General features: G+C 42.4%; 2 protein-coding genes across 2 annotated transcripts in view; both read left to right on the top strand.

Annotated features, from left to right (window-relative positions):
- Positions 1–1,675, top strand: part of CCDC115 (coiled-coil domain containing 115) — a 6,777-nt gene extending 5,102 nt beyond the window's left edge. The window contains exon 5 of the mRNA XM_018559174.1: positions 1,506–1,675. Coding sequence (XP_018414676.1) covers positions 1,506–1,624 — 119 coding nt within the window. The 3' untranslated portion in view covers positions 1,625–1,675. The remainder of the gene's footprint in view (positions 1–1,505) is intronic.
- Positions 1,676–3,737: 2,062 nt separating this feature from the next.
- On the top strand, positions 3,738–26,064 carry LOC108789214 (rho guanine nucleotide exchange factor 3-like). Its single transcript, XM_018559167.1, has 12 exons — positions 3,738–4,014; positions 5,149–5,206; positions 5,278–5,331; positions 7,092–7,199; positions 8,689–8,850; positions 11,994–12,056; positions 13,143–13,239; positions 14,625–14,701; positions 15,762–16,019; positions 17,060–17,230; positions 19,333–19,522; positions 25,765–26,064. Exons 1-12 carry the CDS (start codon positions 3,962–3,964, stop codon positions 26,001–26,003), a joined length of 1,530 nt encoding a protein of 509 aa, XP_018414669.1. The 5' UTR covers positions 3,738–3,961; the 3' UTR covers positions 26,004–26,064.
- The last annotated feature ends 561 nt before the right edge of the window (positions 26,065–26,625 follow it).

Genomic DNA, 26,625 nt, shown 5'->3' with positions numbered 1-26,625 from the left:
GCATACGTGCAAAAAAGACGATTGCGCCCATTACGCCGCACATGTTACATATCGCCGCGAACGTCGGAGTGAGAGCAATAAGTCTCGGGCCATCAATCACTGATAACACTAAACTGATGAGCGGTAAAAACGTTTAAAGTGTCGCCTATGGCCAATTTTGGTTGCCGTCGTTTTCTGCGATGTCGAGGGGTCCGCGCAATTTTAAAGCTTGACATGTTTAGTGTCTATTTAACCGACGTGACCCGATCTTTTATATTTGACCAAAAAACTGGGTAATAATGTTTCCTAACATAATGTTACAAAAAACGTTTTCTTTTTTCAGTAATTTTTCCTAATTATAATAAAAAATAAAACCCGTAGTGGTGATTAAATACCACCAAAATAAAGCTCTATCTGTCCCCAAAAAATGGTATAAAATTCATCTCAGTACAGCGTTGCATGACGGAATAAACGTCAGTCAAAGTATCGCAGTGCTGAATACTGAAAAATGGCCTGGCCAGGAAGGGGGTCTAAACACCTGGTCTTGAAGTGGTTAAAACCCTGTCAGGTTCTTCTTTTTTTGTTTTTTGGAGTATTGGATTGGAAATGATTTAAATCCCGTCTGTGTTTGGTTGGGGAGATTTCCCTTAACTTCCTGGCTTAAGAGGCACAACAGGAAGTGAGAAAATATATCTCTCCAAAGTGAGCGGAAATCCCCTCTTAGACACGTGTCCCTGTTAAAGCTCCTCCTCTTACCTGCTGTGTGATGGTGGCTTTTTATTTTGGTTTAGCCATCACTTTCTGTCCTCCTGAAAATGGTCCTGAAGTCAAAGAGAGGCTGAATCTTCCCAGCAGGAACGCATCAATAAAAACCTGACAGGAGATCTAACCCCTTCTCAATATGCTAATTACACATACTGTGTGTATGAAACTTTAATAAATGGATTCCCTATGACATCCAAATAAAAATGAGCTGTTTCAAGAGTGTATGACGAGACCCCTATCCCGTCCTACTATATCTCTATCTTTTAGCTCAAGTGCTCTCTGTATTAAAAGTTTAACGTTTTACAACAAACACAAGAACAAAACATTGTCTGTAGACAAACAGAGTTGTGATGTGTACATCAACATCACGGCAGACTATTACAAATACGCATTGTACTTGGAACAGTAGCTTTGCATAGTAACATAGTTCAGTGCCAAGCAGGTTGTGGTTTGTTCTAGTGCCAATAAAATAAAGGGACGTAATATCATTATAAATGCAAAATATTATCCAATATGTATAATGTGCAGATACACAAATACATGGGGCACAGCAGAAGCAGAAAACAGGCAGCAACAGTCAACAACACTTAAAGAAAACCCCCCAAAATATGGTATATCTATATATTTTTTTTCTTTGACCCATTCCTTTATTTCTAACAAGCATGAGCTGAGCAGTGAACCGGCTTTATGCGATTTATTGGAAAGGATGGAGGTCCAGCTTTCAGTCAAGTCAGCTCTCATCTTCCATGTTGTCTTCTCAGGTATCCTCCTGGCTGCTGAAGTCGCCTCCCTACAGAGCAACATCGATGAGACCCGCAAACAGTACCGAGCATTACTGACTGACAAACACCGGCTACAGTCTCAGCCTGTCTGTGCATAAACATTTCCTTCAGGAAGATTTAAGGGACGGGCCACAAAATACTGATCGTTCACCTCTAAACGGACAATTTTGGGTGGAATCGGAAAATAAAACTGGATTATTGATATCTTTTATCTTTCAAGAGCTCCAGGGGTAAGATCTACCCTCCATCGCTATCTGTCCCCATCTCAGCCAATGCAAGGTGTCTGCAGTGGTGAAGAGTCTATGCCGTAATGGCTGCCAGTGATGAGTGGAACTAGAAACACCTGGTGTAGACATTTCAGGTGAAAAATCAGTTTTGGGTATATTTGTACTTATGCTTTTTTTCCTCAGGGGCCTTCTGTTTTTTTTAAAAAAAAATTTTTTTTTAAATTTAGATTTGATTTTGATTTGGTTTGTCTTCTTTTCCACCCTTTCTGTACGGAGAATTCCTGACTTTCCTGGAAACGTTTGATCCCCGACATTCGAAATACACACACCTGGTGGCTCTTGGCTCCATTAAATGTTACTCACTGGATCCTCTCAGTAGCTGCTTAGTACAAATTTCTCACACACTCAAGACCAAATATTCAATTGAAACTACTGCTGTAATTTATGTGCATGTTTGTAGTCTGTAATTTAACGTATATGGTACTTGATTGATACAATTAAAAGATTATTATTCTAAACCTCATCCCTGGTTGATTCAGTGTCAGACATATTTTTATGCATCAGTGTAAACAAGCATTAATTAATAAACAAACACAGAGGACAGAACCTGCAGGAAGTATACCAAAACTTGCTGTCAAAGCATAACACATACAACAGGAGCGCCAGACCCAAGTCCAAATCTCTTTAGGGGTTCGTTCACACCATAGGCAGTGCGTTCCGCAATGTGATCGCCCGCACGGGATCGCAAGGCACATTGTGCCTGCAGTGCGTTCCGGTGAGATCACAATAGCTGCTATTTTGATCGCACAGCAGGCACAATGTGCCTTGCGATCCCGTGCGGGCGATCGCATTGCGGCAGCAGGGCGAGGCTACGGTGCCATTCACTTCAATAATATAAAAGTGAGAGAAAGTTTTTATATACTGTAAATTTGGCTGGAGCTGTTCTTACCAGGGGGCAAGTCCACCCAAAATTGATTTTAAAGAGGAACTTTAAACGAAACATTACTTTTAAGGCATGCCAGCTGTCGAGGTTGCCAGTGTGCTTATTTCAGCTCTCAACCGAACTTTCAAACCCTTAAATGGCTGACCACATGTGCGGCACAATGGAAGCTGCAATCCAATTAGAGGCTAAGATGGCGCCTTCCTTGGCTGCAAGGGAGAATAGGCTGTAGTTTGGCTTTAAAGAGACTTTGGTAGGTGGATAACTGACCTCTTCTTACATCTCTCTGGGATTGCGGCAGTAAGAGTTCTTTAACTGGAAATCTCATCTTTCCATTACTACAGCTACAATGATTTAAAGCATGGGGGTCTGGTTTTCCTTGCTAGGTTCTCTATGATGCTGAATCAAGTGGCAAGTGGGAGGCCGTTAGTAATGGGCTAAAAAGTGGGCGGAGCTGCGAACACAGGTGTAGAACATCTTGAGGAGACCTTGATGACTCATTTACCACAGGAGGCATACATTCTACCTACCTTGTATGGCACCTTGCAGGTAACTGCACCCAAACTGCAGCATTCTGCAATTCAGTGAATGCCGTGAACAGACTTTTTAAACCAAAAGTTTCCATGTCTATGTATATTTATTTATAAAAATCTGATGATGGGTTTTGCCATAAAGATGGAATGATGAATTTTCCTGCTGTCTTCTCTTAAAGGAAGCAATACTAATTGTTGTACCACGAGCGTATGTTATTTCCCTGAATATATGTCATTGAGGGGTATACGGTACTAGGAGCCATTTCTTTTTGCCAGATGAGGCCAGCATGCCCTTTAAACTGAAATGTAATCTTCCGTAAACTGATTATTTTAATAGTACGCAATGGGTTGGCCATACTGTCTGTGGGTGTTGCTTCTCTCTAATCCTTTTCACAAGAGAATCTCCTGGACATTTAATCGTGAAACATGACACAATTCTGTGATGCAACTCCTAGTCAAGAAGCATTTCCCTTCACTGTGACAGTAATTCACATAAGTTGACCACAGAAGGCCGAGGTAACGAGCCAGCTACTGACAGGAAGTGATGTTGAGTATCATATCGAACCATGACAACTACCTATGACAGGAAGCTTTAGCCACAGGGAGGAAATGAGAGAACAGCTTCGGAAGAGCTGAGGGGGCACACAGCATTCAAGATGAATTTAGAGTTATAGAGACAACCTTCAGTATGAAGACCGGGGGGGACCATTTTTGCTGGCAACTGCAGTGAAAACCATGGACGGAGGTGAAAAGCCCCACGATTTCCTTGAGGAAGATGGCGACGCTTGGTATGACAGACTGTGGAGATGAAAGAGCACAGATTTAGCGTGACCTACTTTATGTGAAAGGAAATATGTTCTGTGTGAAAAGCCTCTGGTGGATGCTGGCGTTTTTAACTGCCAGTCTGCATTCTAGTTTTATGATTTATATTAAATTTAAACTTTGCTCCCGTGAAATTAACATGCAGAAAGGCAGCTTCCATCAAAGCCTTCTCACGCAGATATTATGCTTGTAAACAGAGAGGTCAGTGAAATTAGAATAGAATTACTTTATGGAAATGCTAATAACACTGTGTGTGTGAATTCCACTCCTTCACAGATATGAGATATTTTATATTTATATGTAACTTCTTATTTTGTATGCTGCTGGTTTTGCCTTACAGGGGTCGGTTGACCATGTATGTCCTTATGCCCCCTAGTATGTCCTCTGTGATTACTGGACAGGAAGTCAGCTTGACAAATATCACTTCCCAGACATCTTCTTCTCTGTTTCTTAGCTCTAATACATGTCTTCTTACATATTTATGGATGATTGTTAGTGACAATATTTTACTGGAGTTCGGTGTCCCGCTCACAACCACTGCCCCATCAGAGGTGTCACCAGTGTTACCCATTGGCTCTGAGGCTATCAACACTCAGCTAAAATATTTGCCATTTTTTTGGGAATCATAGCTCCTTTGAAATATATATCTGTGTCCACAGCGTCATGACTGTTGTTACCAGGAAAGAAAGTGATGGGAAATCCAACATTTTACAGCTGTTACAGGATCCGTGGAGACATTCTTACATGACAACAACTGTTCTAGTAATAACTGTCTAAGATGGGATTTCACCTCACATTAGGCAGATCTCCTCATACTTCCTGCTGTGTCTCCAAGACAGGAAATAAAAAAAAAAACACCTAATTCTGTTCAAAACTGTGCTATCCCCTTTATACCCCCTTCTTATCTACTGTAACTTTAGATTCCCCAGACAGTATACAATTGTTTCCGGGTTTATATACAAAGCTCTATTGGTTGCCATTCCAGTAAAAGCAAGCCTTCTTTCTTGGAAGTTCCATTCCAAGGTCTCCTTGCAGGCTGGTAGTGCTGCAAGCCAGAATATTATAAAATGTATAGTATTCTATCTGTTTACCTCTTACAGGGCTCCAGTACAGCGAGAGCGCTCCTTTACCACTGGGTCACTGTCTGAGAGCTCGGGGGTAAGTAGACAAGGGAACTGTGTGGGGCATAGTGCTTAGGGGTGCATCTAATACCTGCTTTTTTATTTTAGCTGAAAAGGAGGAAACATGGAGACAATTTACCAGCCCAGGTCACAGATGAAAAGGTGAATAAAGATATTACTGCCGCATGACTAGCTTTTCTTCCAGAATCCTCTGCTCTCTACACACAGTGGCCCTATTCACAGGACATCCTCTACCCACTAGACACATTGGCTCTACTCCCAGAATCCTCTGCTGTCTGTACACACTGGCCCTACTCACATGACCCTCTGCTCTTTACACAATGGCTCTGCTCCCTGAATCCCATGCTTTCTACACATTGGCTCTACTCCCAGAATCCTCTGCTTTCTACACATTGGCTCTACTCCCAGAATCCTCTGCTCTCTATACCCACTGGCCCTACTCACATGACCCTCTGCTCTTTACAGACGGGCTCTACTTCAAGAATTCTCTGCTCTAAATACACACTGGTCCTCTGCTCTTCACACATTTGGTTTCCTCCCATAATCCTCTTCTCTCTATACATCGGCTCTACTCTTTACACATTAGTTTTACTCCCATAATTCTCTGACTCCAGGATCATCTTCTCTCTACACTCATTGCTTCACTCCCAGGATATTTTACTCGTTTTACAAATTAGCTGCGCTTGAAGAATCCTCTGCTCACTACACACTGGCCTACATTTCCAGAATCCACTGCTCTCTATACAATGCTTTCAGTCCCAGAACCCTCTGCTCTCCAAATCACTCTTGATGCACTCCCAAATTTTTCTGCTCTCTATACACTGATTTTATTTCTAGGATCCTCTGCTCTCAAAACACTGACTGCATTCCCAGAATCCTATGCTCTCTACACATCAATTCTGACTCAGCTATCTGATTGGTCACATTTCTGACCTGTGTATATTATTAATTAACCACAGCAACCTGATTCCCCTTTAAGACCACTCAGACAAATCATGCACCCCAAGCAGGTCCATCCACATCCAATAATTCTATGCTCTCTTCATTTTATGAGTCTGTCCCATAACCCCCTACACTCTGTGCACTGACAACACACAAGCCTAATTTTTGCCCTTTACAGAATGCTAGAAATTATGGGATTGTTTTACTACACAAATTCACTCTCATCACACAAGCTCTCAATAATGACAGAATACGAGGTGTAATAACCAATGGCAACCAAATAAAAAGTCTCTTTACATCAATAATTTGCAGCCTGGCTGCTATAGACTACTGCACTTTGCACATTGTTCTTGCATCATCCTATTAAATAGGCGTCAAAGGTATATTTTATGTAATTTAAAACCATCAGGTATAGCCAGCTCTATATTTACATTAGTTTTTATAAACGTCAAGTGTTTGTTCATAAAAGAGGTCTTTAAAATGAGTGTAAATCTCTTGATTTAACACCAGGACTTCCTGTATAGTGTTTGCATTTACAAGACACTTTCCTCTTTTTAGAAGTGTACAATTCCTGACAAGCGAAGCAAAGTTTCAGCTGCCATTTAAAATTGGACTCTTTATAGCATAGCTGCATTTAAAAGAGAGAAACTTTGCCAGAAAACATATTTATTCCCTAACAAACTGTTGTCACAGTCTCCAATGTATATAAAGCTGCACTGAACACCCAGGACCTCCATGTGAAAAAGTTTATTCCCAGAGCCTGTGGATCTTGTTATGTTTATAACGTTGTAGATTCCAGCTTTACATACATTGGATTACTAGTGACGGCCGTGGTGTCCCTCTGTTGGCCAGAACCCAACTTTTTGGACAGGACCAATTTGGGCATACAAATATGAGCAGTGTCTTTTTCACAAATGTTTCTATTGTCACAGTCTGTTTGCCTTGTATGTCACTTGTAGGAACCCAGTAACAAGAGGGTTAAGCCTGTCGCCAAGTCATTATTGACCAATAGTACACCGCAGCAAATGAAAGTCACCCCACTGAAGAAACTCAGCTTATCCATCCAGGTAATAGAAGACACAGAGAGAGCAGAGGTCTTTGTGCAGACAAGTAGACCCTGGCTTGCAGTATGACCACTAGAGTGTTACTGACTGCACCACCAGCAAATATTGTTCTGGGTTCAGTGTCAGTGCAGCACTTGGGGAGAAGGAGAATGGGGTCTCTGTGTACCTGATCTCAGTGTCTTTTGAGGCCTCAGATGGTCTTGTTAAAGTGGACTTGTCACTATCTGTAGCACTTCAAAACTACATGGTAAATAATAAAATAATGGTAAAAATACCAAATTAAATAAAACCCATACATAATTGCATAATACACACACTAGGGTTCCATTAGAATGCAGGGGTGTACATTGGATCCCTATTGGCTACAACTGTTAAAATGATGTCAATAAAGTGTTTCCCAACCTTGTTCTAAAGCCTTGGTTCTCAACTGGTGGGTCGTGACCCCATGTACAGTGGGTCGCCGCACGCCTTACACTTTTCTAGGTGAGAGCCTCCTCTGCCTCCTCCTAGCGCAGCACTGTCAGTTCTTGCGCCAAGCAACTATTCAAAATATGCCTCCCAGCGCCAAGTGTCAGCTTTAGGTGGGATGGAGATATAGCAGCAAGGGAGCCCCATCCATACGTGCATTGCTTACAGCTTCCTCACGTGTCCTATAGAGATTGCTGGACCTGAGTGACATCACATTCTGGCTCCCGGCACCTCTACAGCCTGTGCAAACAATGCACATATGGATGGAGCTCCGTCACAACATATCAGCACACACTGGACCCCAGGCTGAGGATACACTCCAGTTCTTGTAAGGTAGGGAGAATGGGTGGACCTTAAAAAATAAAAAATGTTTTTGGAGTGTGTATGTGTGTGTTAGAACGTCTGTGAGTGTGTGAGATTGTGTATGTATGCCAGTGTTTTTGAGGGTCCATTCACACAAGTACAGTGCGCTAATTGCATAGTGCCGTGCGATGAACGCACTGTACCACGCAATCGCTCCTACCGTGCATTCTGGTGTGGGAGGTGCACCTCCCACCCACAGTTTTTACACCCGCATCGGAACGAGCGGTACCCTAATGCTGTGCGTTCCATTGCAGTGTGACTTGGGTCACGACTTAATGACCAAGGACAAATGTGGGTCCTGAGGTTACACAGGTTGAGAACCACTGTTCTAAAGTCCTTCCAACTGGTTTGTGGATATCATTAAAGGCAGCTACTGTAGATTGCATTGCTGAGACCCTAACTTCTCCAGATCTGCTCTGTACGTTTACCTGCAAAATATACCCTGCTTCTAGCACTATAAGGCACACTTTACCCTAATTTTCTTTCCCTTTGACTCAAGTTGATTCAGTGAAAATTGTACAAAGGGAGAACTGGGCGCTAACCAAGATCAATCAGGTTTTCATGAAGCCTTTAATGAAGTTGGAGTTGCAATGGGGCGAGTGATTAGGGGAACTCTAAACTTAAATGCAGAATGTTGACTAACACATTCCAATCTCTGCAGCGTTCTATAGGCTACTGCAATGACAACCGTCTTTTCAGCTTTTCCCCACGTACGCGGAGTAGAGATTCAGCATCAGCTAAGAAGAGAAGCAGCAAGTTGTGGAGTGAGACCTATGATGGTGCACGGGAGGAGCTGTCTGCCCGGGAGATCAAACGTCAGGAGGTGAGGCCCAGCTATACTATGAATACTGTATGTTACCAAAACCAGTTTGTTTTATATGGTGTATTAAAGAGTAGATTTACCTTAAGCTAAAACATAGTGGGTTTGGTCACCTATGACCTTTTTTCTGACATTCTGAGCTATTATATTATCTCTGGCCCCCACAGTAAATATAACTACAGAAGACAGGTGTCATTACTCACTCTACTTCAGCCCCTACCATCTTTTGTTTTCCTTGTGATGACTACAATGTCAGCCTCACCCTAAGCATAGATTCTCCAGGTTGTGTGACAACCATCTAAGTACCAGCAGACTGAGAGTGTAATATACGTCCGCCCTGGTCTGTCTGTGAAATGGTCACAGGGTGCAGTAAGCACTGCTAACAGACGAATTTCCTTTGTGGAAAAGAAGTTTGAATTGATGTTGAGGTCAGCCCCTTCCTGTTTAGACCAACTGCGGATTGGCATTATATATGCTGTTCTTTTATGGTTTGTTTTAGCATTTTCACATGAAAAGCTTTCTGTCTTTTACCTCCTTCACCCAAACTTACCGCTCTTTATGGTTGGATATGGCCCCTCCCATGCGGGCTGTCATTTGTTAAGCTGCATAGGGAGTAGAATATACACCTTCCGGCACACGCTCTATGTCTGCTCTCTAAATTTGTAGTCACACCAAAGTTTTGGCTTTCCCCAAGCTCGTGTTATGTTTTCCCATAACATCCCAACCAATGTCCATTTTGCCATGGAACTTCAGTACCTAATCCACCACAGAAAGCAATCTCACTCCCTCGGATTAGGTCTAAAGGTCCTCTCACTCGCTTTCTGTATTCAGATAGTGAAAAGTCTGACTCGTGGTGTTCCTCTAAGAGTGAGACAAATATCATTCCCACCCCAGTCCCTGTCACTCCTCAGACGTCCTCACCATTTGTTTTAAATGCTTGCATATGCTGTTCATTTGTGGGTGGTAAGGACCAGCCACAATGTGCATCATCTGTATTTTTCTACAGAGAGCCCGCATCAGGTTGGACACAAACTGTGGGCCATGAGCACTAAGAAACTCTGCAGGGAATCCCACTCTCATAAAGATAGCAGAGCATCAGTGACCTTGTCCTCCCAAAAGAAGGATAGTGTCGCAGCCTCTGGATAATGGGTGTTCATAGTCCACTACTGTCAAGATGTATTGTTTGCCTGAACTGCTGGGGATGGATAGTGGGCAAGTGATATCCTCCACCACCCTCTTAACAGGCAAAGATCGTAATGGAGTAATGAAGCCCTGTGAACATCTCTTGCCTTGCCAACCCTCTGGCAGATAACACAGGACTGACAGTAGTTAAATATGTCTGTAAGTATGTAATGGCAGAAACAAAATATGCATCCCAAGTGACTAGCTCGGGAAATTTCATGTGCCACCTTCAACAAGTATCCCCTAAATGTGTTGGATACAATGAACTGCCTATTGACCATTTTTGCCTCACTGCTTTCAGTGGGCAGATCCTTTGTTAGTTCTTTCCATTGTGCCAGTTAACCTTTTGTTTCACTCCCTCCGCTGGAGAATTAGAAGCTAGGCTTTTTGAGCTTCTCCAGAATTGTGTCAGTTTGCAGTACTTGCTGAATGGCAGCACTACAAGTCCTGATCAACTGTCCCGTTACAGTTCAACCAAATGTCCACTGGTCTGTGCAAAGAAAGGGGTTATGGGTACCAGAGACAATGCTTCAGCAGCCTTTCCAGCATTCTTATGTTCTCAGTCTCACCTTGCACAGAGATTTTCCAGCTCGCAGGACAACACTAAGTACCAGCAGCGTGAGAGCGAGTTAATCCTTTATACGCACACATACACAGTAGCCACCACCACATGTTTTAAGGGAAACACGCAACATTCACAGCACTTCTGACCTTAAAAAATATGTCTGTAATGCCTGTTGCCATGCCCAAACAGTATTGTAACGGAGTTGACACTTTGGTAGCTCTTCACAGAAGCATGATATAATTTAGTCCCTAATTAAAGCATTCAGAGATTCAGCTTAACAATTTTTAAATATAGTTTTAATTTAAAAAAAGAGATATTATAAAACAGATACAAGCAACAGTCAAATAAAAGGGTTTTAAAAGTAATAAATGGCTAAGTGAAGTCCGTCTAGTCTTAGGTTCAGTGCAGAGTCCGGATCACTTGTAGAGTAAGTCTAATCTGATGATCACGAGTCACTGGCCGCTAAAAACAAGAAACCGGAGCTGCCACTGCAACAGCTTCTTCACCCTGGAGAGGTTTTCCAGATGTAATTTCCACCCAATCAAAGGGTTTGAGGGGTATTTTATTATGCCCAGCAGATACGCATCCTAACTTCTAACTATCCTGGGTACATCTACATCTCCAGTTTCGCAGTCTGACAACTGGCATATCAGCAGAATATTTGCACAGAATATTACTGGATATTAAGCATCAGAGATTGTTGACCCAGGGAATATCCGATTGCCTTATGGGAGCAGGAAGGAATTTTTTTTCCCTGTTGGAGCAAATTAAACTATGCCTAATAGGGTTTTTTTGCCATCAACAGTGGGTGACTGTGGGCATTGCATTCTGTTTTAGGTTTTTCTGTTTTTTTCCCCCCTCTTATCGCTATAGGTTGAACTCGATGGACTTTTTTTAACCTGACTAAGAATGAAATTATGATTTGTTAGATACCAAATATGATATAGATCTTATACAGTACATATTTCTCTTCGGAGGTCTAATGTGTCTTTTTAGCCTACTGGACTTTGTAAATTAGGCATGTTTGGTTTCTAAAAGATTGCTATCTCTTTTTGCAAATTATTTATGTAACCGCTCACAGAGACAGTTGGAATCACAGGATAACAAAGTATGACAATCATTACAGGTCATAACAACATAGTTATCATAGCATAACAGAATGACTAGGACAAATCACATTGTCTAACATGGAAACAGATTGGTATCTTATCCATTTCTGTATTGTAGGTTAAATGCTCCACTACATCATAGTATAGTGCACAACCTTTCTATACTCACACCCTGTGTAAGTTCTGTATATCACATGCTACACTGCAGGTCCCAGGGTTTCTTTTGTATAATGCAAAAACTTCTATTCATTTATTGAATATTGAATATGTCAAATATAATTCATGCACAGGTGATCTTCGAGCTGATGCAGGGGGAGCACATGCTGATAGAAGACCTCAACCTGGTCAAGAAGGTAATAAAACTCCAAACACATTAGGAATAAGAAAGATTTAAGATTTTTAAACTCCATTGGTGTTCCAGAGTGGTCCCATTCCTCCTAATGCTTTCTATGTAATATCATTTTTTTGAAATGATAAATGCCTCTGTAATATAAAAATACATTAAAGTCCATCAGGAAGAGCCAGCCCCCATTTGTTTGACCTTAGCAGGTATGCAGAGCGGGGAACTCAGGTGTAGAGATAATTGGTTGCCACTGAAGCTAAAATTAACTGTATGGTGGTTTAAGTAGAACACCAGCGAACATTTTCTTCTAGTTTTGGATAGGGTGGGGGAGGGTTAGAACTTCTGTCTTTTTCCTATTTTCTTTAACTGCGTCCCCATTAGGTATATATTTCCCTTCCTGTCCCAGTAACAGAGCAGGAAGGAAATCTACCCGGGTCTAATTGCTCTACTTGTCTCTGTTGGAAAGATTCTCCTAACTTCCTATCCCACTGACATAACAGAAAGTCATTGGAAATCTATGTAACAAAGCCACAGAGAGCACTTAAAACTTGACAAGTGTGTATAGCCTTCATTGTTCCATCTAAATTAAGTGCAAAAATGTTTGGCTGGGGGTTACTTTAATGCTCCAGCGTCTACCAAACACTAAAATGCCTGCATTTTATGGGACTGAGCATTTAAATCAGTGATTGCCACCTTGTGGGGTATAGAGGGCTGTGGCTTAACTGTGGCACTGACATCACTAATAATGTTCAGTGTATGTAATGCTACAGACGGCTGTTAGAGACTGAAGACTTATTATATGAAATGGTCAGAGACTATGGACATGCTACACGTGTGGTTGTAGACTTGAAAACATGCTGCAGGTTATGGTCAGAGACTGGGGATGTTACATACGACTGCTAGAGATCAGTGCTATTACAGCGCCTTTCCAAAGCAATGCCCTCACTCCCACTACTGACTCTTGAAATATGTTGCTGGTATAACTTGGAAAGAATTAGCTCCACCGTCCATAGCAGTTAGATGTTTCCTTGGCATTTTGTTAACTGGATGTGTCAAACCAACCTGCTCACCATTCCTTGTGTGTTTGATCTTCCAGAATTACTATGAGCCCATGCTAAAACTGGCAATCATGAGTGAAGAGGAGCTGAAGCAGATATTTGGCATCCTGAACACTTTGCCCTCACTGCACCAAGGTGAGATGGTCATTTCTTATACAATACTGGTGGTTGTGTGTGTGGACACTGGAGGAAGGATTGCTCTTATTAGTTTGTATTTTATAACACAATTCAGCCAGAATCTTGTGCATTGTGTTGGGAATCACCTCTGCTGTCTCTTATATGTTTAATACTGAATTATATACACTGTGCTTATTACACTGCATAGAGAACGATATAACATTCTCTATCCTAAAGAGACCAACATGCAGAGCAAAATTAAAGTGGAACTGCCGACAAGTATATAACACGCTCTGTAGTCAAGTTATGTATTCATTAATATAATCATTTCATGTTTTACAGCAAACATGTTTTGTATTTAGGGCACCATTGCTGACTTTTTCTTCTAAAAAATGCTATTTCTCTAGCGGTCATGCTGATCTTGAGAACTTCCTGATTTCAGATAAGCAACAAGTATGCTGATTGGTAACACTGACCTCTCTCTGACTTTTTAATGTGATTGCCATTTTCAGAAGCAGGTCAGCAATGCTAGCCTTTATTCAGCGCAAGTTTCTTTTAACATACTGCTGATATCTATCTTTCTATTATTTGCCTAAAGTTCCTTATGCAGCAGAATTTGGACTGTAAGTGGGAGGTTGTGAATTGTGAGACTGTCAGGCTGTATTGCACTGCATAGTTTTGTCAAGCTAACATGATTCATGCAGTAAGAACCGGAGGAAGACGAAGCTTAGTAGAGGAGAGCCCATCAGCAGTGTGATAGTGGTTATTTAGAGCATGCGGATACACAGAATGTTTCAAATAGTGATTAGTAGTGTGTCACCTACCGGGTTATGCTGCCTGGCAGGTGTGTGTGAATGACAAGACTTACTGAGCATCTTCTCAGCAACATTTGGAGTATTCCACATTCCCCAGAAGTTGCTAGAATGAGGATATCACCCTGTGGGTGGAAGCCTGGGAAAGGTAAGTATACTATCTAACTCCTTATACTGCAGGTTTGGGGGTTTTTTTTTAAGGTGAGGGGTGCACACTACTTACAAATCTTTAAGATCCCATAAACAATAAGTGCCTGACCACTTGTAGTCTTCTGTTAGGGTGCAATTAAGAAGCTGACAATGCATGAGAACAATTGGGGGACAATTGTCACCCCATAACAGGAAGTGCCTGAAAATGGACCTTCATACCATAATTATTAGGTATTGGGGTAACCAAAGCTACAAAACTATGTCATTACAATCACATGTTGAAGCTTATGTGAGAATTTAGTGATTGAGTGTAGAGCCATGACGTTTATTTCTCATAGAGATGTAGTTGAAACATTTCCCGCTGAAACTTCCCATTGCCTTGATAGTTCTGTTCACCAGGAGCAAATGATATCTATGAGAAAACGTCACCTTTTATTCCAGATCTCTTGGACCGCCTGATGAAGTTACGCCGTGAGGATGGAACGGTGGATCAAGTGGGGCCAACAATGCTGGATTGGGTGAGCAGAATCCGCACTTCTCTGTGTGCTAGTTACACTGACCATGCAAACATTATTATTTCAAGGCCAATTCTTAATATGTCTTCCAACATCTAATAGATATGGATGAATTATTTGATTTGCATTGAACAAGACATTCCAGGTACCTGACTTGTAATCCAAGATTTTAAGAGTCCTAACCTTTTGTTGGGGAATACAATCCAATTGCACATTCTCCTTTACCTCTACTAACAACTATGTAATGAGGGGCCTGCCTGATTGGATACATATTGAATGGATTGTTTAGGCAGCCCCTCATATGACACAGTTATTGGTGAGATTTTACAGAAATTGTGCAGTCAGATTTGACCTTGTGGCCCAGGGTCAGTTCACCTAGTAGTTGTATTTCAGTTTCTGGTGGATATAGAGAGTTAAACCATGTAACGGATTCTTTTATCTCTTTGAACTCTGATGGTGGAATTAAATGAAGGATGGCCGTACACAATCTGAAGGTGGGTGGGAGTATACCTATGGCAGAGCGATTTAGTTCATGGATTTGCTAGGGGATATAACAAACTGGCTGATGACGCAGCCCACCAGACATCACCTATAGCTGAGATATCACTGTTGGGTGGAATGACTTATTTAGCTGTAGGTAATTGGGATCCTCTAATATATACTCCAAGAAATGCTATACAGAGATAATAAAATGGCCCCCATAAAACAGCTTTGTATATACATTTGATTAAATAACAATTTCAGAGAAGCTATATAAAATGACAGTGTGTTGGGAGAGGTATTTCCTAATGTCCACAAAAGCTTAATTCCTCTCCTGGAAATCCAGCTGCTGCTATACAGCCTCAAAATAGACTGGGTTGAACCAAGTGTACCCACCAGCCCTTCTGACTTCACTGGTTGCATGTTTGTTCTGGATTAGTGGCTCAACGTACTGAAGCTTGAGCCAGCCAGTTGACTAGCATTTTCAGTTACCAGTGGCAGCCTCTGCATGTTTCTCATGACTCCTTTAACACAGGTCACTGTCACCATTTTGTTTCATTAAATAATACAAAATGTTCTGCAGCTTCCTTGTCTCCAATCCTACAAGACTTACTGCTGTAACCAAGTGTCTGCCAAGGCCCTGCTGGACCACAAGAGGAGGAGCCAGGCCGTACACAACTTTCTACAGCTATGCCAGGAATCGGCCTTCAGCCGTAAACTAGATGTGTGGAGCTTCCTCGACCTGCCCCGGAGGCGGCTGGTGAAATACCCGCTTCTGCTGAAGGAGATATTAAAGCACACGATGGTGGATCACCCGGACCATGGACCCCTCAGCCAGGCTGTGAGTAATGCCCCACCTTTATTTCCATGAATGCTTCAAGGTTTTGGAGAGCTATATAGAATACACAGAACCATCTACCGATCCCAAAAGAGCTTACAATCTAATGGCCCTGCCAGTCATGCATCTTCCAGTATGTTTTTCGCAGTAACTGGAGTAAATAGACACAAGCACAAAGAGAACATACAAACTCCATGGAGACAGGGCCCTGTTGGAATTTAAGTCAAGGACCTTGGCATTAAAAGGATGCACGGCCCTGGTTGCAACATGCTGAAACTCCCTGAGTAACACCCCTCTGTATCTCAAAATAATGTAGGTGCATCAGCTGCCAATAGTGTTCCTCTCTTTAGATAGTGGGATGCCAGATGGGGACACAGCGCTAAAGGCTGAGGTCACAATTACAGTGTGTTTGAGATCCAGGGCTTTATGGGTACACAGAGGAGTCCCAAAGTAAACATAAATGTACCTGCAGACACCTTGTAGTGTCTGGCTGTACTAGGTATTGTATAGGGAGCTGTCACACATTCTCAGTATACCTCTACAAACAGGCTAAATCTCCCACTGATGTATTGTGGAAGTAACATTAGATATAAAAAGTGGCATCATATTACAGATAAGTTCATAATTCATCCAATTGGACAAATACTATGCATTATGAGCTAGATGCAAAATAGTAGATCCTGGCCTCATAACCACCTAGGGACTGAAAAATGGATGAATGGACCCAGCTCACTGTGATTATGTTCTTCTTTGGTTCGGTGGGTTCTTCTACCCGCCAAACAAATCTAGTTCTGGTTAGCTAGTTGCCGTGGGTGTGATTCATTGACAGGGGACACCAGTGGCAAAATCTCCTGACTGGAGTTCCAATTTCTTATTGACTTGGCAGGCCATTCCCACTAAAATATGCAGTCCATATTTAGTAGACAGGCCCTTTAAAATGCCAGTAGCAGTGACTGATGTCACTGGAAAATCTCCAAATACTGCCCCTACAGAAACTTATGTGCTGCTTGTCTTTAATACTAGGTTGTCCATTCTCTGTTTAGGTGAGTGTCATCCAGACCATTATAAGCCAGATAAACAGCAAAGCTGGGGAGGCAGAGTGTGAATATTACAAGAAAAGGTTAACCTATCTGTACGAGAGTCAGAACGAAGAGGACGTGTCACTTTCTCGGATCCTGCACTGCCATGGAGAGCTGAAGAGCAACAAAGGCCAAGTGAGTAAGACTGTCAGACTTTTAGAAAGAGGAATGCGTGGAAACCTGCATCTGTCTGGGGCCAATAACTCAATTTGAATTTATCATGAACCTTTCAACGCTTGTCCCTTTTGAGATTTCATATTAACAAGTACCCAAAATAGGGCAAATTTAGTCAGATGCTGGCTAGGCTACCAACATATTAGTTGTGGAAAGAAGTTAGCACTAGGAGGGTATCAGTGCAGACATATGGAGAACATACGAACATCATGCTTGTAATGTCCTAGTGAGAACTGAACCAAAGACCTCAGCACTTTAGATTTTTAGCCATGTAGCCACTGTGCGGCCCTTAGAGACCTATAGCAGCCTGATTTTTCTGTGTACTGACATCATATCCTGTAAAATCTGATGTACAATTGATTGCTTTTGGTTCCTTTGGCTTTTTTAAAGAACTCCATTAGTTTTCAAATGCTTTGTAATATAGGAGCTGTTATAGGTGGTCGCTGTTGGGACATGGCTCATACAAAAAAATATCATAGCGATCAATCAGATTTTAAACTTCATTTTGTAGAGCAGGTTAAAATAAAAAAAAAGGTAGCATATGAGTTTTTGCTTCGGACAGCTCTGTTGTCCACAGAATTGTAATATAGGACTTGCTTTATTTAGTGTTGCTATGATATTTAGGACACATTGGGGGGAGTTTATCAAAACTGGGACAGAATATGGAGTAGTTGCCATTGTAACCAATCAGCTTCTCTTTTCATTTTGTTCAGTTAAACTGTTTTGCTATATCCCCCTCACTGAGTTGATCTTTTTGTAGCAATAATATCAGGAGTGTGTATTGATGTCCATTTAATGACGGGAGAATTGTCGGACAAACGTGTTATAACACATACATTCCATTGAAGTGTGTTGAAATAAAAAGTGGGAGGTACAGGTTTTGGCCCTAGGAAGTGTATTGAAGTCTTACTGCAAATGCATATAGGCCCTTAAAGTGGATCTTTACCCATATCTTTGAAAAAACAACAAACATGCCTTTAGAAATGTTTAGTAATGACAATCTACAAACACATACTTCTAGATAATTGCCGGCCTTGCATTCTTTGCATACTTTATTTCTCTTTTCTTTCTTCTCACAGTGGCCATGTTAACTAAGGGCAGGTTACTAGCTCTCCCTTTACTTCCTGAAAATCTGGCACATGTGACCAGGCATGCACATCATCTCAGGGGAGGAAAATACCTTTCCCTGAGATGAGATTTCCCAGCAATACTCTGCTGAGGTAACCTTCCCAGGATGCAACACTTGGGCACAATTACATCATTTATGCCAAAATGGACCAGGAAGTAAATAAAAAAACAAGTTTGTTTAACCAATAAATGTAAGATGATTTTAAATCAGTATGCAGAGCTGCATGCTGCTGTGATTTTTAGTGAAAGGGGGTAAATGTCTGCTTCAAGATCACTGCAATGCTGCAAATTTGATAAAGTGCAAACAAGATAAAGAAGGAAACCCAAGTTCAGCCTAAAATGTATTTATTTGTATCTGCAAAGTGAAGGGACATCTGTAAACCTTTTATTGGTTGTGTTGTCACAAATTTCAGACAGAACATGAAGATAAATCACCTCTATGTGGGTATTGAGAATATAAAAGCCTTAAAAATCAAAAGGAAACATTGGCTAGATCTTTGTTGGCTTTGTTGGATCCTGAGCTTGTTTATAAAGGACATTTCTAATTCATCTTTATATTGTTTCATATGAAAATGTTTGGAAGAGTTTCACCTGTTTATTAAACTGCTTTGGTTGTTTTTTTACTTTGAGGTATGAAGAGTATCCCTTAACTTCTAACTGGAATTTTCTCCAAATTATAATAATCCATTTGCTAGTTTTATGGAAGGAAAGCTGAACAAGGACTCTCTGAGACTTTTTGGTTTCAAATGTTGTTTATCAGTTACCTGTTTAACAGTTTTTTTTTCTTATTCATCTCTGTATTCAATATTTAGCTTTTTAAAAATTTGAGAAACATTTTGCAGGGAAGTAAATGTATAAATTGCACTGGGTCTCTTTTTTTCCCCTCAGGTGCAAAAAGTAAATGTTTACAAATAGCCATGCCATTTTCTTTCCAGAGGCTTCACGTATTCTTGTTTGAGAGCATCTTGGTCTTCACGCGCCTAGTTACCCACAATGATCAACCTCAGTTCCAGGTCTATCGTCAGCCCATCCCTCTACCAGAGTTGGTGTTGGAGGACCTCCCTGATGGTGAAGTGCGAGTTGGTGGCTCCATCCGAGGAGCTTTTACTGCGGCCAATGAAAAAGGTACTGGTTCCCTACTTGATGTTTCCAGCTATGTAATGGGGTTCTTGGAGTTCAGGGAAGGACAGTGGAAGCCTTTAACCTTAGAGTGTATAAATGCCACCTAAAGAACTATTAGAACACTGGCAAAACAAAAAAAACTGTAGGACAGTCTCAGATAACCCCTTCCTCAACCAACACACCTCCTTTTTGTAGCAAAGAAATACTGAGAGTAAGATCATAAACACAGGGAGTGAGAGCTATGTCCCTCATCCATTGAAGGACACAGAATGTCTTTAAACAGAGAAAGGAGGGGAGAAGCGTTCCAAACCAAGCGAAAGAACGGGGCAGTTTTTAGCAAAGGGAGACTGGAAAAGGGGCCAGTTTTAATTCCCGGGCCCGAGTGATACGTTCGGTGGTTGATCCAATTTGTCCCAGAAAACATAAATGTATAATACGGAGATGAGGATATTGTGTAAAGCAAATCAATACAAATGTAGAAACTTACCATTAGGTAAGGAGTGTAGCGAAGTCATCGGCGAGGGGTAGAGGTGGTTGGTTCTGGTTTTTCAGGGATTCTTGGTTGCGATCCGTTGTTGGAGGGATGTCCGTCTACTGTAGTCTACTAGGCAAGGAGTGCAGCGGAGTCACCGGCGAGGGGCGAAGTCTGTAGATTCCGAATTCTGCTTTTGCCGATTGTAGTCTGTTCCTTTAAGGGGATGTGGGTCTGCTGGTCTCTAATCTGCAGATGAAATCCTGGTGGGTGCGGATGGCAGAGAGAGAGAGAGAAGGCTGGATATGACACTGTGCTTCGGTCGTTCATGGCAGTCCAGTGAACGACCTGGGAGGAAGCTGACATGGTCACACTGAGCTTCTGCAGAGGACGGCGGGGGGGATGTGGGGAGAGCTGGGTATAACGGCTGGGTAGCACAACAGGAGGGTGGTAGAGGCAAAGGGCTGGCTGGTGTTCCCACAGCCAGGCTGTATGTACAGGTGGGAGCTGGGGAACGGCGGTGGAAAAAAACTGCCTACGGCTGGAACAACACTCGGTTCATGCCCGGAGCTGGCTGAACTCCCAGGCACGAGTCGGGTGACAGTTGTATGGAGCAGCAAGGCGGCTACGCGTTTCAAAGTCCAAGACTTATTTTTCAAGCCAGGGAGAAAACCTGGAAAAACAGGAAGTCTTTAACCTTCAGGACATTCAACTTAGCTAAAAAAAATGCTAACAGGCCCAAGAAAAAAAGAACAGAAAGCTGGGGACTGCTTGGAGCTTATAGAGACGCTTGAAAGACCAGGTGGCAGCCTTGCAAATCTGGGAAATATTTGCTTGATGATAAAAAGCCCAGGAAGCCCTTGCAGATCTAGCAGAGTGTGCCTTGAAAGGAAAGGTTGGAACCTAATTCTCATGGCCATAGGTTTACATGAGTGTATGCCTAAGCCACCCAGAGATAGTGGAACAAGAAGCTGGTGGAACCTTTCAGGGTCCAAGGATGAAAGAATGACGAAAAGGGAATCCATCTTCCTGAAAGAAGCAGCAGCTCAGAGGTAGACTCACACAGCCCGAAAGGCCAATGTCCTGGTTAAAGTGAAAGACAGAAACTAAGTTAGGCAGAAAGAAAAACCTGGGTCTCAACACCGCCTTATCCCCATACAAAACCAAAACTGGTTCCTTGCAGAGTAAGTTCAGACACTCACCTCACAAAGATAATAGCCACAAGAAATACCATCCTGTGGTGAGAGTAGAATAGTGAATGTTTTTAATGGGTTCAAATGTCAGTTTATGAAGCGCAGAGAGAACCAGATTCAAAGCCCATGGAGTCGCAGGGAACAGACAGGGGGAGCAACATGGGAGATCCCCTATAGAAAAGGTCTTAATCGAAAGGGTGAGAATCTAATAGTCTGCAACAGAATAGCAAAGGAAGAAACCTAGGTTCAGAGCCAGAAGGGGAGGAATTGTCCCATATCAAAACTGGGTTGAAAGCCCCAAGAGTCGCACCAAGTGAAGTATGTCTTCCAGTTCCGATGATAGACTTTGGAAAGAGTAGACTTGTAAGCCTTTAGCATAGCAGGAATCACAGACTCCAGAGATGCACCTGTCTCTCAGATTCTGGGCTTCAACAGCCATGCCATGAAGCAGATTGGCAAACTGGTCTTTGGGACAGAAGATTGTAACACTCTAGCAGAGCCCATGAAGCATCTCCCAGGAGTCTTACCAGGTTGGTATACCACATCCTCCTAGGCCATCTAGATCCTGCAAAGCTGACGAGGAAGGAGTTTCAGTGGAGGAAAGGGTCGATTAGGGTGTAATGATCCCGCTGAGCCACCAGAGCATCCACTACTTCTGCTAGGGGATCCCTGTCTCTGGAGACAAACTTGTCCAGTCCGTTGTTGAACTTGGAGGCCAGACTTGTTGCCCGGCTTCCTGATTGGTCGGGAAGCCGGCTTCATGCTCCCTCATCATCTCGTGACAGGGGAGCATGGAGCCATCTTCCCGGCCAATCAGGAAGCCGGGCGCCACATCATTACATGGCGCCCGGCTTCCTGATTGGCCAGAAAACCGGCTTCATGCTTTCTCGTCACCTAGTGACGAGAAGCATGGAGACGGCTTCCATGCTAATTGGGAAGCCGGGTGGGACGTCCGGTATCGGCGAGTACCGAAAAAAAGAATATCGGTACTCGATACTGAAAAAACGGTATTGGTGCATACCTTGTTAACACACGTCCCTGGATTCTGAAAAGTGGGGGCACACCTTCATACCAAGAAAGGCTTGTCTGGGGATTTGGGAGCCTTTGAGCCCCAGGCCTTGCGAGTGAACAGGGAGCCATGCTTGGGAGGAGGGAAGGTCTCGATGTGGAGAAATAAGTGGGATGATAAAGAGAGAGAAGCTTTGCAGTCTGTTCCTTAGATTTCTACCGCTGAAGATGGGTTCTCTTACCACTGGTAGTGTCTTTTTGATAATGGTATTCAGTATACTTCCACAGAGACCATGTCCCTCAAAAGCCATGTGGATCAGACAATTCTTGGATGTGCTTCCAGAGAACCATCACATCTGTAGTTTAAAGCTACAGCCATTTACTCTAGCCATGCTATAAAAGGTCAACTGCAGCAGTGGTTAGATCTCTTTTAAGGGATTCTGCCCAGTCCTCCAGTGGTTTGGCACAGTAAAGTCCCAACCAAGATGGAATGAAGAGCAATGTCTGCTAGTGAGAACATAACTCAGGGGGGATTCCAACTGCTTATCATCCATTGAGCCCCCGGGTCCATAAAGAGAAGCATACTCTACCAGTATAGCATGGTGGTCAATTTGTTAAGATGGGACACTGGTGGATCCACAGTGGGGTAGACTACTTTCTTACAATATTCCCCCAAAATGGGTACAATATGTGTTTGGGTGGAGCTAGTGGTTTTTGTACTCATTTTGGGGGGAGCAAACAGCTTGTCGGGGTGTGTCCAATCTCTGTAGAGATAAAACTGGAACAGCGGGTACAATGGAAAAATCTTAGCATCCTTAGGAGGACTCAAGACTGGAAACAAGATTAGTAGCAGCAACAGGCTGATCCTCTAGTTTCAGAGTGGTGTGCGCCACATTGAAACCAGCCAAAATGGTCTGTTAACTTGGGAGTAATAGCAGTGGACTGCGACACGGCAAGCTCATCAAGCAAAGACTGAAGTGTCTTAGAATCCATATCTCAGCAGCTGCCAAGGCCGCTGGCAGATCAGATACAGAATCTGTGAGAGAAGGTGCAGGAGCATGCTTGTGGCCTCTGTGGTCAGAGTCAGTGAATAAATGTAGCTAAAAGGGCAGGGGAACAAGCAACATACGACGAAGCTAAAGAGGACTCTATTGACGGAATAGACTATAGGAGTAGAGGGTCATGTTGCAGACATTAGCACCATCATGAAGCACTGCAAGCAGACCCTGGAGCTCTTAGTAGAGTGTGAGTTGGGGGCATCTGTTACAACGGGACTAACCCCCGTGTGTAGAATCACCACATGGTGGTGAGACAACTCAAGGCTCTCGGTACTCAAGAAACCTAGACTGCAGGTGAGGGTCAGATGGGTGGAGGTGACCTGTAGGTACCCAGCAGGTATCGATAGAAGTTCTACTTTACAAGTAGGTCAGCAGGAAGATGCTTCTTAGTTACTGTATGGTGTGACATAGCGTGGGGCATGAGACACTACATGCGGTGGATGATGTCAGCACTCCCCACAGCATTAACCACTTTTTGTGGTGAAAACTAGAAAATGGGGAATTTTTAAAAGGTGCCCATCAACTCATGTACTTGAGGTAGCATGACCCAACCACTTTACTTACAAACTGAGTTTTTAGAGACAGGGCAAGCACTGAGGCAATACCAGTGGTTTTACACCTGGAAAACGCTCTACAACCAACTTTTTACTAGAATGGAGTCTAGAAAGTGCAATACGTGGAACTGAGTGCCCGAAAGTTACTTCCAGGCTATCTCCACAAGTCCAGTGGGGTCCAGTTGCGAGCTTTAAAAGCCAGGCTGAGGATGGATAGCTGTGATCAAAGAGGCAAACTGTAGCAGCAAAGTAGAGAAGAGTCCTGATTGAAGAAGAGAAAAAAATCTTTAAAGGAGTAAGAAAAAGCTGTTAAAAATAGGATTAGTCACCCACAAAGGAGAGCTGAAGAAAAGATGTCAGTCTTCCTAGGACACTATGAAATTACTGAGGCATACTGGTAGTAGGAGGGGTTATCCTAGGCTGGCCTAGTTTTTTTTTTTTTTTTTTTTATTTCCAGTGTCCATTCCTTCTCTAGTGAGCAGTATAACCCAAAGATAAAACACTTTCTATGTCCCCCAATGAAGGAGACAGAAAATCATTTCTAAGCTGTTCAATTTAATGAATTACATTCAAAATAAGGAAGGCAAAGCCATGAGGAGTTGGGGAATCAAGATTTTATTTCAAGTAACTATGAGGCGAGTGGAAATCACTCATCTCATAGTTCTCCTTTAAAATTAAGAACCCAGCTGCCCTGCCTGCACCTCTGCTTAAAATTCTAAATGGCAGGAATCAGGAAGTTTTTACTTTACCTAGAGAAACCACTACTGAGACCCCACAATTGTTGGTCACATGATCATTCCGGAAGGGGAGGAGCAGCCAGTTTAAACTGTGATTCTGCCCCTTCAGTGAATATTGTGTGATCAAATGCCAAGCCATTATAGTCATGTGAATTCTGTCTCTTGTGGGGGGGGGGCAGGGAATACTATTTTCACATTGGGAGGGGTTATATATGATGTATATTTGGTGTTTCGTATTGATATGTATATTTATAATATATGCTTTAACAATTCTTGAAAAGTTAAAAAAAATATACAGTGGTACCTCAGTTCACGAACTTAATTCGTTCCGCAATTCCGCACTAGAGGAAGCCATGATCATGTGTCAGAGCGGGGAAAATGGCTGCGGTTGTGTTAGTCAGCCGAAGCGGAGTTCGCGAACGGAGGCAAAATTTTGCGGAACTTTCTGTTCGCGAACAATTTGGTGCGTTCGTGAACAGAGGTACCACTGTATATGTAAGCATGAAGATGATATCCAGGCAAACAATTCTATACACAGCTGAAATAGAAATTATTTGCCAGGTATGGTAATTCACAAATATGTAATTCTGTTTGGTCAGTCTTGTGACCCAGGCCCCAACAGCCCGGTCCCTGACCTCTACTGAAGCACATTGAGGATTACTCTGTTTACTGGTCCCTTCAACAAGCCCCCAGTGTTAGACTGGTGCCCCAATCCCTTTAAAAATCTTGCTTCGCAGGGCAGTCCAAGCAGCTCATATAAACTCAATTTTCAGCATGTTTACATTTAAATTAATATATAGCTTTTAGGCTCTGGGCAAACAGCTGAATACACAGCTGGTAGCTGTTTGTAACTTTTGTATTTCTGTTCCTCCAGTCCTGAGATTTACCCCGGCTAGGCAATACAGCCAGGTTTGTGACTTGACTTTTCCCTACTGCAAATGAGTAATACAGTTTATGCCCTTCCTTGCCCCGTCTGTGACTGGGCAGCAAAGGAGCAGCAGATAGAGAAGTTCATCCCCTCTGCTCTCTCCTGCCGTTTGTTTACTGTTGGCACCAAACACTGCAGAAAAGCCCTTCTGGCCAATACTGCCCCTCCCTTGCCAGCCCTAAATGCTGCTGTACAGGGATTACAGGAGGCTGAAATCTGGGTTTTTACACTTGTTGCATGTAACTATGAACCATAGCAAGATTTCCTAAGGCTTTATATTTTTTTTTTTAAACAGCCAAAAACTTTTTCCGGGTGAGTTTCCGGGACAGATCAAGAGGACAAGCTCACACTCTACAAGCTAACGACTCGTTCAACAAACAGCAGTGGGTCAGCTGTATACGACAGGCCTTGGTGGCAAGCAGAGAGCAAAGGAGTACCCGCCTCCAGGCACAGGAGAATTCTGGTACTTTTATAGACATTTCTGACCTGAGCCTCAACTGCTACGAGGACAGCAACAAGATGGAGGACAAGTAAAAGGTGGAGAGGCAATTGCGCCACTCTGGTATGGAAATGTGGTCAGTAAGAGACAATCTGACAATCAGTGCATTGCCAATAACTTCCAATGCTGCAATTCTAATCAATAGGCCCAAAAAACTCCAAGACTGTTAAGATTTTACGGTCATATATTTTTATGCATCGTTTTCTTTTTTAATATTTTGCTAATTAAAAAGTGACCTTTGATTTTTTTTTTTTATATAGAACAATACACAACTTTCTGGTTTCTCTTCTATCTTGAACTGTTTCTGCACCTCGCTTTTCAAAAACTGATCTTTCCTCTTTATTAGAATGTAATTAAAACATATAAATGGGGTCTATGTATAATATAATATTTGGAATAACGGACCACTTTATTGAATGTCGCAAATAGTATTTTTGTACTTCCTGTAAAATCCTTTTTTTTGGGTCCCCTAATTAGAATGTGTGACCAGTGACGTGGTCACACATTTTAACGTAATCTCGCCCAGTTTTTCGGTGGTGGAATAGGTGAAGAATTCCAACGCTTTCATTTTTTGGTGTAACTATTTTATTTTGAAGGCATGTTTAAATACAATTAAATTAAAATTATTAAATCGAAACAATCTAAAATATAAACAAA

Source organism: Nanorana parkeri, unplaced genomic scaffold (genome assembly GCF_000935625.1).
Source record: "Nanorana parkeri isolate BGI_ZX_2015 unplaced genomic scaffold, ASM93562v1 scaffold380, whole genome shotgun sequence".
Lineage (NCBI taxonomy): Eukaryota > Metazoa > Chordata > Amphibia > Anura > Dicroglossidae > Nanorana > Nanorana parkeri.
This window is presented reverse-complemented; position numbering and strand designations above follow the sequence as displayed.

What these genes read in the sequence shown, in the direction of transcription:
- LOC108789214 (XM_018559167.1), top strand. Translation starts at nt 3,962, where the DNA reads ATGGACGGAGGTGAAAAGCCCCACGATTTCCTTGAGGAAGATGGCGAC. An exon ending in GGGAGATCAAACGTCAGGAG is followed by an intron (nt 8,851 to 11,993) that starts GTGAGGCCCAGC and finishes ATTCATGCACAG; the next exon opens with GTGATCTTCGAGCTGATGCA. An exon ending in TACTGCGGCCAATGAAAAAG is followed by an intron (nt 19,523 to 25,764) that starts GTACTGGTTCCC and finishes TTTTTTAAACAG; the next exon opens with CCAAAAACTTTTTCCGGGTG.